This window comes from Ananas comosus, linkage group 19, assembly GCF_001540865.1.
Source record: "Ananas comosus cultivar F153 linkage group 19, ASM154086v1, whole genome shotgun sequence".
NCBI classification, from domain to species: Eukaryota; Viridiplantae; Streptophyta; class Magnoliopsida; order Poales; family Bromeliaceae; genus Ananas; species Ananas comosus.
Genome location: NC_033639.1, coordinates 8712337 through 8727099, shown reverse-complemented (window position 1 = coordinate 8727099; position 14763 = coordinate 8712337). Strand labels below are relative to the sequence as shown.

Sequence of the window (14763 nt, the reverse complement as noted above, 5' to 3'; positions counted from 1 at the left end):
ATATATATATATATATATATTGGAAGCCCATGTGGACACCATGTGGATTGTGGAGTAACAATTTTTGCTTTTTCTCAAAGCTGAGTACAAGAGAGTGCAGAGGGAAATTAAGATGAAATTAAGACGACACCCACACCCTTCCCCTTGATTCCCGGAAGCTGCATCAACCCACAATTTGGTAAATAGTAAATAAAGAATAAAAAAATTGTAGCACAATTTATTTATTAATATATGCACTAAAGTTCAAGTTTATGTTGCCATAGAAACCAAAAAATATAATTACTTTAGTGTTTACAACAATATTTCAGAGAGAGAGAGATAGAGAGAGAGAGAGAGAGAGAGAGAGAAAGAGATATCTACTCCTTTTGAGTCCAAATTTGTTAGCATGTGTTGACCCTAATCTGCAAAACTATATCTAATATATTTTAGAATTATAATTGAGGAATGTACTTGAAGTTTAGATGCTAAGTATTGAAATATAATGAACAACTCATGTCGAATAAAAGTTAAAAAGAATTTTAAAGGTTGATTCAGATGTCGTCTTAAACGGGTTTTAATAGATACGCCACATTCTAATTCAATAGAGAATTTAATTCATATAACGATTTGAGTAGATCTAGCCTTGTGAAGCTATATATTAGACCCTACTAGGCTATTATACTACTAACAATACTAAATTATTTATGCTATTAGATTTTCGACCCTTGAATGAAGGGATGTGCGCTTAAAATAATAGTAATCCTCTAGGATTTAATAGGTAGTTAGTTGCATAGTATAATTTAACATGTGAAAATGATTACAAGGGTAGATGCGGAAAACTTAATAACACTAAGTACTTAGTGCTATTGATAGCATAGTAACTGGACTATATATATATATATATATCTTGAATCATATATTGAATCTGCAACTTGAATATGCATTTGATATTTAATTAGCAGATTATTAGATTATTAATAAGCATAATATCTTCTGTAGAATTCAAGGGTCGATTTAGTATGTTTTATATATTTTTGGATCCGCTTCTATTAAATCGATTTTTAAAACTCTTACGTACCGTTGCCTTCCATATATATTTATTATGTGTTTGACGCTCTAGTAGTCCCTCATTAATTAGATATGAAAGAAAATATGATTAGAAATATAAAGGATTAAAAACTCTAATAATATATAATACATGCGCTTAAGCATTTTTGGCCAATAGTTTGGGCCCAATAAGTTATTAGTACTAGTGGACTGGGTCGTTATAATTGATATTAAAGTCAGTTTGCCATTTCGAAGTGTGAGATTAATCTCATGTCGATCGCCTGATAATATTGGGTTAGAGAATGAAACCTGACAAGGGCCGAAAAGCGAGAACGTCAAGGTCTAACGAAATCTGATAATCGTCCACTAGGGAATGAAATGAAATCTGACGAGGACGTCTAGGTTCGAACAGGAAGAATATAAAAACTGGAGACTCTAGTAATAATAATTGAGTTTAAATATTTTGAATCAATTGTTTAATTTGGACCCAACAAATTATTAGTGCTGGTCGGTGCATTTCTATGCAAACATTTATATAAGAATCCATCACAAGTTCAGTATATACTTTCTTGTCCTATAAAATGGGCTCCTAATAATATTGTAGTTATATGAAAAAAAAAAAATTAGGATTAATATGTAACATAATTAAAAATTCTTGGAGTAGTGAGAGTAGTAAATTTTTTGGCCTTGAGTGGGGGCTCGAGCACCATGTGCATGCATGTGCAATGTCTCATACGCCTAAGGGCCCCATATTTGCATTTTAGACCCCGTACTTTTGCTTTAATTAATTTTCCTCACAGCATTTCTTGGTCTCTGCCTCTCTGTACTACAACCTCATTGATCAAATCACATGCGATTGCACTTGAGCTCACAAACCTTTTTTGAGTTAAAGTTCATAGTAAACCTACTCTATCTTCAAACAACCTTAATCAATTCCGCAATGTGACCATTACATGCAAATAATTAATGGAGATAATGTATGCATAGTTAATTAAAAAGCATATAATTAATTAAATGTTGTCCTCCATCCTCAACAGTAAACGCAGGCCATCTTAATTGTGACATTAATAAAGGAAATGGAGAGAGAAAAAAAAAAAGTAAGAAAAAGTTATGGACCATGTTCAAATAAGGCCACATGCCATGCTTTTCATGTAGAACCCACTAGTTCATGAGAAATGCTCAAATATCTCCTATATAAGTTGCTACTTTAGTATCTCTTCCCCTTCCTTAACACTCTCTCTCTCTCACTCTCTCCCTCTCTCTCTCTCTCTCTATATGTATTAAGAAAGCTCAAGCCATTGTTTCCTATACTCTCTCAACCAACAATAAGCTATGAAAGACCACAGCTCATTCAAACAAGCCTTCATGAAGAACATGCTCTTGGGCCTCAAAGAAACCAATGCCTCATCCAAGATCATGAGTCTTCAAGAGAGGAAAAATGCGATCAAGCTCTCCGCGGATGTCGCGATGGCCTTCGCTCGAGGCAACACGACATGGACGCGCGCCATCGTAGTCGCCAACCTTGCTAAGAAGGAGCAATGCGAGGCCCTCTTTAGGGGAATTCTAGGGAAGGGGTATGAGAGGATGACCAGGTACTCCTCCTATAAGTCATTTAAGATCCAAAGGAGTAGGAAGATCCTAAAAAGATCTCATAAAATGTGTTGTGTGAGGAGAAGGAACACGACGCATCGACCGCAAAGTTTAGGGGTTGATGTTCTTGCTAGGAGAATGGTGGAGAAGAGGACTCAAGTTTTGAGAAGGTTGATACCAGGGGGTGAGTCCTTAGATGGATTTTCTCTCCTAAATGAGGCTTTAGATTATGTTATCTATCTCCGCGCACAAGTCGATCTTATGCGGTGCCTTTCGGACCAAAAATGTGCCAAATGATCTAAGGTATACATGTTTCTCACATGTAACTCTATCCTTAATCCTTCTCTACGTACAAAAAAATATGTTCCAATTTTATACATCTTTCACATATATGCCAGTTTTGAGTGAACACTAACGTACATTGTGTGTTCAACATTTCATTTTTTCATCTAATCTTTTAGTTGTGCTTTTCTTTTTGCTTTTTTGCTATGAACACAGGCCTCTCTCTAGGGAGTGCAAGAGGGAAGCTTCATCACTTGGAAGTGAAAATTTGAGTTGGATTGTTTAATTAGTATCAACAAATGTGAGGAGAAAATTTTTCCAAACAAATATTTATCTGGGGGTAAGAATTGGAGAGGGTCTTTTCAACGAGGAATCAAGTGTAGAGTGCACCCAAAATCAAAAGCATGTTTTTTTGTTATATAAGCTATTATTGCCCATCAAGAGGAGGAGGTTAGGGTTCCAACAATTAATGCAAAAGGCATCTCATGTAGTGGGAGCTTTTACTTGTAGCTTTGTACCTAAATGTTTCTATTATATATATATAGCCAACTTATAACATTTTGTTACATTTATTTAGTAGCTATATTTTTATGAAGGCAAGTTGCTAGCAAGTAAAATTGCTTATGAAGGAAATATATACATATTATTTGTTTTGTATCTACATATGATTAACATATACCAATGTTAATTAGAAAAAAGTGTTTATAAAATTGGCAAAAGCGCGCCATTTCTATCGATTGCAATATTCTTTCAGGAGAAAATTATGAAAATTCTCAAACAAAGTAATTAAATGGATTACTAGTTGAGCAAAAACCATATGGCGACCATCACACCTTCTCTACTCGTAAAGAGATTACTTTGTTGAAACTTTAAAAGGCGCACGCACGATCGAAATTGCATGATTTAGATTATTAGGCGTTTTATCACCTGATTGTTGGTCCAATAATATTAATTAAGGGCTTTTGAACATAAGGGACGTCGATTGTTAAGTATTTATATATCTGGGTTGTTCCCCGTCGAATAAGTTACTTATTAAGGAATTATGATATATACATCACAACTAGCTAAATCTCAACTCGATCATTCTGATCTACTTAAGTATGTATATTTCTTGGTTGTTTCGTACGTATGATCCGACGACTGATCATTTAGACCATTCTCACAAGCTTATTTATTTGTTTTCTAGATCTCTCCGGACACATGAGGGGGCATTTAGGATCTTTAGTGTGGGTCATGGCTTGTGGCTTTGGAATAGGAAGTTAATTCAGTTTTTTTGCTGTTATTCCAGCTTAGAGGGAGAGATAGAGAGAGAGAGAGAGAGAGAGAGAGAGAGAGAGAGAGGGGCATTTTGTCACTCATTACTCACACAGTACTAATTAAACCATTAGGAATAAAGTTTTGGTGGCTTTTTTTCTAATTAATTTTCTTTATATACATAGCAATAAAATGTATCTTGATCTAGCTGTTAAATTATAGTTACTTTTTCGGTACATAACGTACTCCGTATGGCGACCTCCTCAGCAATTAATAGGTCATTCGGAAATAGCTGAGAAATAGCTGGTCTCGCTAAGAGCCTTTTCAACTTTTCCACCGTTCTATAATAACTTAAGATTTTAGAGAAATAACAATCGTTTCATAATTAGTTAACAGACTTTGATCAGTCAAATGTACGAGATACCTAATTCCGGGGCATATATGTTCTTATTATATTAATTTAGGTGCTTTAATTGCAAAGTTTTGTGGCACGTACAATGGAATTTCTGGCATACAAAAACTCCGGTCTAAGAGGTTTCGAATTCTATATTTGCCACTTCACGCGGCATACATTCCTGTACGTCTATTATTTTGTTGGTTTTTCTGTATCTTTTCAGTCAGTCCACGTGACGAGAGAGTTAATTAAGATAAATTCTAAGCAGGTCCGTAATAGATCATTTTTTTTTTTTTTTATCTATTTGACTAATATTCACCATGCACGTGAGCCTGTATCATCCTAGATCAATTTTTTGGATAACAATCTACAGCCGTAAATTTGTTTTCATCTATAAATTGTACTATAACCGATAAGCGAATGGAAAATGAAAATTAAACATAATCAAGGCCCCAGTGAGATTCGATATTTTTATGAGCACAATAGTCCAAAAAACATGCTATGGACCACATCATATTCCCCTTGCATTGATAAGAGATGAGGTATTCCATGTGAACTATGTAGCTATGCCAACTCAAGAAACATAATAGAGAATGGTACCCCCCTCGTAGAAACATGAATAAAATCAAAACACCTGATTTTTTTTTTATTTTTCAAAAAAAAAAATTCATGAAGTTGTTGAAATGTAGTTGGGTGCATGTGTTAAAGTATATATATGAAACAATCTTTTTCTTTTTCTTTTTTTAAAACTCGAGACTTTGTCAAGGAGTTATATAAATATAAATTATATATGAAATAATTGTTTTTCTTCGAAAGTTTAAATTGTCAGAGAACCACGCTACTGTTAATACTTATATTCAACAATAAACGGAAGAGAAAAACTGGAATATATTGCACTTCTTTTGTTATGATTTATACTACACGAAGGCCTCTTTAAATAGAGTCATATAAGACCAAATAATAAAAAAGAAATCAAATAATACAATAGCTTAATAGGCCCGTAAGAAGAATGAGAAAACAACTTGCCATGCATAAGGAAATTAAGTACATACTAATATTGTAAGGAATATCCAATAAGAAAATTAAGTATATTAGAAATATGAGAAACATCATATTCCAACACATATAATATTTCTTAAATTAGGGGCATTCACTAATGCATCCCATCTTAACTTGAAAGTTATGTATTTTTCCAACTTTAGATTAGCATAATTATCCTCCTAAACTTTGAAATTTTGCGTAGTTATCCAAAAGTATGATCATTATACATGCATATATACTATTCCAAAAGTATGATTATTTATTTAATAGCAAGAAGTGTTTACTGTATATATTCTGTTCTTTTGTGTGTGTTACTGTATATATTTAATAGCGAAAGTGCAAAAGTATTACTAAGAATAGATCGAGAAAATGAACGAAGCGTAGCATGCTACGTATTCTCTCTCAAAAAAAAGAGAAAAAATAAAAGATTGAGAAATGCTACTTTAATATTTATAGAAAACTAGCTAATACATCTTCTTTATTAGGCAAGAGAGGTGTAAAAGGGAATCATGAGCTTGTTGTGGTTTTGCTTGTGGTGGCTATCTCTTATCTACCATTTTTATCTTTGTTATGAACCTTCCATTGTAAGAGTTTTTTTTTTTTTTTTTTTTTTTTTTTTTTTTTTTTTTTTTTTTTTGAGAAAGAGGAGATCTGCTTGATTTATTTTTTTAAAAAATAGATAGCAAGCTACCCGCTTCATTCAATAGGAGGATGAACTAAGCTTACAGAATAGAAGCAGCCAGGGCTTCCGAAGGGGAAAGAGTAAAACAGTGTGAACAAGAGAAAGGAAAGTAATCAGAAAAAAGAAAAAAGAAAGAAAGAAAAAAAACAAAGGAAGTCAGGAGTCAGGGGCATTCCAGTCAGCCAAAAGTTGCGAAACTCGATCCAAACATCGGGTAGGATTGGGGAGGGTCTCGCGAAATAAGAAGCCGTTCCTTTCCGACCAAACTACCCACCAGATAGCTGAAATGAGGGACAGAGAAGAAAGTCTCTTTTTGGTGTCAGATATGTCCATCAAGTTTGACCAGAGAGCTCGAAGATCATCCGAGAACTCGGTGAGGGACTCCAACCCGATTACACTATGAAGAAGGAAGCGAATGAATACACATGAAGACATTAGGTGATCTGCTTCATTTATTAAAGAGAAATAAACTTAACAACAATGAGACAGACAGTTAGAGCCTCAGGAAAAAAGAAAAAAAAAAAAAGATCGAAGCTCAACGAAGCACCTCCTAGGAGCTCAAAAGTTGGATGATTTTTTTCTTTTTTTTTGAGAGATAGGTAGCAAGCTACCCGCTTCGTTTCTTTCATTTAGAAATAAATTTAGCTAGAAATATGAATCAACTAGGATTCGAACTTGAAACCTCGGGTACCAACCACCAAGACCTTTACCACTTGCTCTAGGGACGGTCAGTGAAATCTTGTCTCGAAATATCACATTATTTCGCTTGATTTAGATCGGTCACCACAAAATAGACAGAAATGTAAGTTTTTTGAGTCGTTTCTGTTTATCTTGGAGATCTAGAAACTCTGCCCATATATAGAACAGAAATATAAAACTGTAAGGCATTTAATTTGTTGAAGGTTTTACTAGGGTGTTTTGGCTTGGGATTGGTTTTATGAGAGCCTTTTATTCTATGTTCTTGCCTTCTACAGGGATTGTGTGGTTTTGAAATTAAGCTTCGATCGAGTTTGAGCCGTCTTTTTGCATGCATCCTTTTCTCTTTAAACTAGCATGCAGGAAGAATCTAGTACATGATATTATAAAAACTAGATTAATTATAAGAACTATAAATGTTAAGAATCTTGAATCCAGTAATGAAAGAACTTGTTGATAACCCTCAGAAAGTAGTTCTGCATAGCATAAATCCACATAAATCTAAGCATGTGATATGTCTGATATAACCTATTCAATTTTAAAGCTTAAGCTTATTAGGCCTGAACAAATAAATAAATAAATAAATAAATATATATATATATATATAGGGTCCGGCTACTATACTATTATGAGTACGATCACCCTCGTACTCATAAGTTGTTTTCGATGATAGAGCTTCCGAATCGACGATCCACACCGTTAAACGTTATTTACAGCATTTAAAACTTCTAGAAATCAAATTTTATAATTTTTTGATATAATTTACCTTACGATCAAGAGGTCACAAATTTGATAATTTTTAATGGCCGGTATGGGGTACTTGCTAGTTTAACGGTGTAAAAGAATCGGAATTTGTTGAATTTTTGATAGAAAATTCTATTCACTATCTAGATAAAGATCAATAACTCCGATCTTGAATTGAATGATCGGATCATCCTTTTTTAGGACGTCGTTCGATTTTGACCGTTCATTTTATGCCCGCTTGATGGAATTATGAGTTCCAAAGAGTCGAAATTTATTTTCTAGAAGTTTCAATACTTTAGATCATATTTAACGGAAGGTGATCGTCGATTCGGAAGTCCGCATCGAAAACAACTTATGAGTACAAGGCTCAATACCATAATAGTATAGTAGCCATGGCCTGATATTATATTATATATAATAATATATATATATATATATATATATATATATATATATATATATTACATAAATCATCGAAACAATCTTAACGAACTCATAAAATGCCTGAAATTGTACCAGGAACTGTGCCCCTCAAAACACTGAACCAACTTGAAACTACGTACACAAAAAAACAAAGAGATCTCATGGCCCAATCTACGTGTCATGTCCCTCTCACGTTAATCACATGAATATTCTTTGATTCTCTTTAAGGAGTAAAAAAAAAAAAAAATGTAACTAATTCACTATCTATCGATTCCTCTACTATGTCACCTAAATTCTTTGGTGGTTAAACTTTAACACTGAGACAATAAAATTACAAGAGATTAGGAAATATATATATATATAGTACGTCTGGTATACTTATGAAAGCACGGAGCGCTCCGTGCTTTCACTTTGTTTTGGATGTTCGGACTTTCGAATCGACGATCGGCTCCGTTAGACTTGATCTAAAATATTTGAAGTATCTAGAAAATAAATTTTGCGATTTTTCGATATCATTTGCCTGGTGATCGAAGTGGCTCAAAATCAACGGATGAAAATAAAAATCTTACAAAATATGATGATATGATATTAAAATTTTAGATCAAAGTTATTGATCTTGTTTTATATGGTATAAAGAATTTTCTATCAAAATTTCATGTGATTTGGATATTTCTACACCGTTAAACTTGCAACCGGCTCACCACGGCCATTAAAATTATTGATTTTGAGCCCCTTCGATCACTAGGCAAATGATATCGAAAAATCACAAAATTTATTTTCTAGATACTTCAAATACTCTAGATCAACTCTAACGGAGCCGATCGTCGATTCGAAAGTCCGAACATCGAAAACAAAATGGAAGCACGGAGGGCTCCGTGCTTCCATAAGCATACCAGCCTACTATATATATATACACTCTTATAAGTATAAAGTTCTTCATATTTATAAGTGGTTTTTAATGATGAAGCTTCCGAATCGACGATCCACTCCATTAAATATGGTCTAGAATATTTGAAACTTTTAAAAAATAAATTTCATAATGAACGGACAAAATCGAACGATATTCTAAAAATAGATGATTGGATCCTTCAATTTAAAATCAGAGTTATTAATCTCTATCTAGACAGTGAATAGAATTTTCTATCAAAAATTCAACGGATTTTGATTTTTTTACACCGTTAAACTAGTAAGTATTCCATACCGGCCGTTAAAAGTTGTTAATTTTGTGACATTTTGATCGTAAGGTAAATGAGGTCGAAAAATTATAAAATTTGATTTTAGAAATTTTAAATGCTCTAAATAATATTTAACAGTATGGATCGTCGATTTGGAAGCTCTATCATTGAAAACAGCTTATGAGTACGAAGGCGATCGTGCTCATAAGAGTATAGTAGCCGGACTCTCTCTCTCTCTCTCTCTCTCTCTCTCTCTCTTTATATATATATAAATACAAATATAAAGAAAACTCGTATCATTACCTCACGATCCAGCACTTATGGAGACTTAGAATTCCCTCCAAAATTAAAATTTTCATCTGGCTGCTGCTACGTAAGAGACTTCCCATAGCCGGCAGACTGCTCCATAGAGGAATGGCGGTAGTCCAACAGTGCGTCTTCTGTGCCTCATCTACAGAAAGCCACGACCGCCTCTTCGGCCACTGCGTGTTCGTCCGATTCCTACTCCTCTCCGTTGAGAAACTCTCGGAGGTACATGATGCAGAACCGTGCGATGTTCGTAATCTGTGGAGTTCTATTTCCGACACTCACGATGCAGTAAAAAAGATCGGAAGGTCTATTTTCGTTGGCGGCAATCTGATGGGTTGCCTGGACTGAAAGAAACTATTTTATCTTCAATTTAAAGGCCCCTGATGCAGTCCGAGCCCTCGATCGCGCCAAACTCCTAGTGACAACTTGGCGGAATTTTTTGTGAACTGTTCCTACCTCTCTCGCTCGCTTTCCTGATCTGTTTTGTTTCTTTCGATTTCTTTTGATTTTGTCTTACTCCTTCCCTGTTTTTGCGCACCGGAGACCCTGGCTGCTTCCAACATGTACGCCCAGTTCATTTAGCTTAATGACTGAATCAGGTAGCTCGCTACCTTTTCTCAAAAAAAAAAAAAAAGAAGAAAACTCATATCATTCATGAAGTTCATAAACTAGTTCATACCCAATGAATTGTTCTATACCTTTTTGACTCTTTAATTTACACTAAAAACGAAAATTTAACGCCCCCAAAAAAAATTACTTTCGAACACACCCTTCATTTTTATTTTTATTATTTTTTTAACAAAAATCTCATGGTGAGTGGTGACACAATATCTTGTGTCAATCTCTTGAAATTGGGCCTATAATTTATTAAATTTTGGGCCACAACCCAATCAAAAGGACATAATTTGTTATTATTTTTTTTCCAAAAAAAACCGAAAGGATACAGTTCAATTGCACAAAAATGCATGGAGGCCCATCAACTATTAGGCCGTTCCCAAATAGCACTCTCAAATAGTTTATTTTTTATGATAATTTATTTAATACGTGCCCTTACTGTAACCCTTAATTAATTACATAATTTTTTTCTTAACAGTGTTAATGTCAAAAATATCCTTCTAATTTTCAAAAACTATCACAAATACCCATATTGATAATAATCCATTTAAAAATTTTATAAAATTTTTATTTACCCAGCTTCTATTTTTTGTGTCTTTTTAATTAACTTAAAAAATTTCTCAAAAACTATAAATATAATTAAATGTATATTAAATTGAAACTAATTAATTGGAATGAACTAAACAATGCATAATTGCATATAGTTAAAAAAAATCAAACTAATTTAGATCAAAGTGAGGCCCATATAATATTGAATTATAAAGAAAATATAAACTTGAGTAGACCAAAAAGACAAATATAAAGTAAATTATAAACAAAAATAAAGACAATTTTTAATGAGAAATAAATTTATTAACCATACATGATACTATAAAATTATTTATAATCAGATATAAATGGGGGCAAATTAGTCCAAAATTCTTAGCCAACATGAGGAAGGATATATATTGTGGGAATTACATTCGCGATATAATTTATTAATTTATAGAGAACAAATGATATAAATTATTTTGAAAGTATATACTTAATATTTTCTAACTTTTGAGAAGCACATTTGAAATTCATTATTACCCCCTATTTTTCTGATTCAAACCCCCTAAACTTCTCCTCAAATGGTCGACTTGGCTCGACTCAAACTCTATCTGTTTCAAACCTATCACCATGACTTCATAAATATTCTAACAATGTCAATTTTCTCCGGTGGAGTTTTTGATAGGTACAGAACAAATTCAACCTAGTCCGCCCAATCAGCCAATCCAATCTTATTTTTTCTTTTTTTTTTCTTTTCTTTTTTTGGCAAGTTGAGCCAAACTTGCTCCAGGCCTCCAAAATAAAAGGCTTAAAAACTCCGAGGGAAGCCTCTGTCAGATCATTGGTGCTATCCATTAATCCCAAAAGCTCGAGCTCTCAGAAATATGCGACCAATTCACTTAAAGCGTACAGATACAGTGCCCACGGGTCTCGATTGTGACTCGACCGAACCAGCCTCACGCCACTTCGAACATGACTCAGTCCACCTAGCCTCACGCCATTTCGAACATGATTTGGCTCAACATGGCCTCCCGCCACAGGGCAGCATGCTGGCACATTAAAGCCAACAGCCTCCACTTATGGCTTGTTTGGTTTTTGGTGTTGAAGCCCATCTAAAGCTAACAGATAAAATAGAGTCGGAGCGAAAGTATATGATCTTGCACTTTTCGGTAGGGCCATAAAAATTATATTGCAATAGACTCAAATACTATATGCGGAATACAATGTTTTTACGTACGAAAATAAACAAAATATTTTTTTATCGTACTTTTTAAACGCACATAACGCAATCTTTCCTAATCGTGAGAAATCACCCACATAAAAAAAAAGAAAAAGAAAATTACAAGAAACTTTTCTCGGATGGGGTAAATTAATTTATGTTTTCAACATACTAAGTTTTCAAATCTACTCTAAAATTTAAAATCTCTCCAATAAACCCTCAAGAGCAAGGATATATTGAAAATAGACTGATAAGGAGCAAATCATATAACAGTCAAGTGAATTTGGAAACAGAAACAAATCAGATATATACCAAATTTTGAGGGACAAATAAGTTCTTGGATTGATACAGTTTATATTCAAAATAGGCATTGGCATTAAAATGGATATATAGAGAGAGAGAGAGAGAGAGAGAGAGAGAATAGAAGCAGTGATTGGGGTGGTTAGGGTTTGCTCCTGGGCGGCTGCAGTCGAATAAATGCACCATGTTCTTTGAATCAAAGCTTGTGCAGGTAAAAACAGGAATCCATAGTTGACCAAAACTGTGTCTACATATTTATATTTATTTCTCATTATTTATGGAGAGAGAGAGAGAGAGATCTAGAGAGAGAGGGAGAGAGTTAGGGTAGAATAGTTCTTGAAATCATTTAAGCGTTTATTTCTGCATCGTTATCGCAAACTGCGCATTCAAATTGATGACCGACGCTGTTAAATATAATTTTATAATTAAAATTTTTAGGTCTCAAATTGTATAAATTTCTTTATGTCAATTTCCTAGTCTTCAAATGATTTAAAAGCTAATATAAAATGAATTTGACAAGTATCAAAAAATCGTAATTTTTTTTTTGAAAATCTAAATAGCTTAGATTATGTTTAATATAACTGATGATTAAGTCAGATGACTTTGTTTGCTTCTAGAAGTATTCTAATTTTACCCTACGCCTGTGCACTCTATCTCCACATTTATTAGTTTCATTTATTGAGCCTTTCGAACCATTTTAAGTAGGTTGTTCAGTTTTAAACAATTCTTTTTAGATTTTATAGTATATTGAAAAAATTGAAAAGTATGAAAATTTTGACTTTTGAAGAGACAAGTTATGAGCTTAATTAAAATAAAATTATAGTTGTAAATGTAGCATAACTTATTGAGCTTCGCTTTACCCTTTCCTTATCGCTATCAGTGGAATATCCCAACCCTTTATGATCTTTTTTTTTTTTTTTTTCAGAGAGAAAGAAAGATAGCAAGTTATTTGTTTTATTCATTTTTTAAAAATGAACTCAGTTAAAAATATAAAGTAATTAAGTTTTAAACTTCGAACCTCAGATGTTAATCAACAAGTTCTTAGCCAACTGCGCTGGATATGGCCGATCAAATCATGTAAAAATTTGTTGTTTTCTACTTTCATTCTAAGGCGAGTTAACGCGTTTCGTTCACTTTTATGATGAGTTCTAAGAGGCCTGATTAACTTATCATAACTATTGGCACACTAATTTAAAGCTTTTTTTTTTCTTTTTTCAATGTTAAATGTTAGTTTTATTCGTGCTATAACATGAAGGTGGATCGCCATTCCTGAAGCAGTCGATGGACAGCGTCCCTCTTTGAAATGGCTTAATTCGGAATGGCAGCCATTCCCTTTCCATTGAGTACGAAATATTAAATACATTGTTCTCTACCAGCTTACGTGTTCAGAAGGCAAATGGTTTTCTTTATTACGATATCAGAGTAAGAGGTCCTCAAGAGTCGAACGTCGATGAGTTTCGATCCGGTTAATTCTAATTTCGCCCTATCTGATTTAAGTCCACATCTTAAGTTTATTAGAAGTCGGCAAATACTTTTCATCGCCAGGCAGAATGGGTTTAGCCGTCCTCTTTAACTCTATAACAGCTATTTATCTTCATAAATTAGTTGATTACAGAATAATATTCTAATATTTATATCCATATTATTTAAAAAATTACAAATAATTCAAGATTAGCCTTTGCGCAAGGCTCGCGTGTGTGTTCATACTATTATAAGTATAACGGCCTTGTTCCAAATCGATAACTCATATAGTTAAATTAGAGAATTTGAAATGTCCAGAATCCGAATTTTGTAATTTTTCAAAATTATACTAAAGTTCATCGAGTAAGTAGAAAATAAACCACACCAGGTGCACTGACCGAAGAGGTGACGAGACGTGGGGATCAAACTCGAAACCGCTCGAAACTGACAGAGAGGGCTTAGGACTGGCTCTCATACCATGTTATGTACTGACAAGGTCGCGCAGCGAGATGCGCGATCTCATAGGAAGCTATAGTAAGCTAGAGTTAGTTGCATGGTCAAATTGTGGCTAAGGTAGGATGGAATGGACTGGTCACTGGTGCATGTGGTTGGAAGGTGAGCGGTGAGGGGAGGAGGGCTGGAATTAATGTACGCGGATTCGTTGCCGACTTCACCCAACCAAGATCCAACGAACCTGCCGTATTTCATTAATTAGCACCCCGGTATTAATTAATTAACTAATTCGTTAATTAGTTAATCATGTCTCTTCTTCGAAGCTTCAAACTCACCAAACATAATATATTGCGTGTGTACTCTTGATGAGTCAACCTGATTATTTAATTATGAACGTACGGATTGGGGTTTTAAGTCTCCACCCTTTGGTTGCATTTACTGGTCAACCGCAGTTTATTCCGCTGTGGTTTAAAAAATTATATTTTATTATGTTAAATTATATTAAAAAATCGTTATTTTTTAGAAACTTAAGAGAGTCGAGGACGGTGTTTTTATATTTTTTATTTAA

At 33.8% G+C, this 14763-nt stretch overlaps 1 protein-coding gene across 1 annotated transcript; it reads left to right on the top strand.

The window, feature by feature from the left end:
* On the top strand, positions 2244-3464 carry LOC109725020. The gene is made up of 2 exons (XM_020254060.1): positions 2244-2919; positions 3115-3464. Exon 1 carries the CDS (start codon positions 2359-2361, stop codon positions 2911-2913), a length of 555 nt encoding a protein of 184 aa, XP_020109649.1. The 5' UTR covers positions 2244-2358; the 3' UTR covers positions 2914-2919; positions 3115-3464.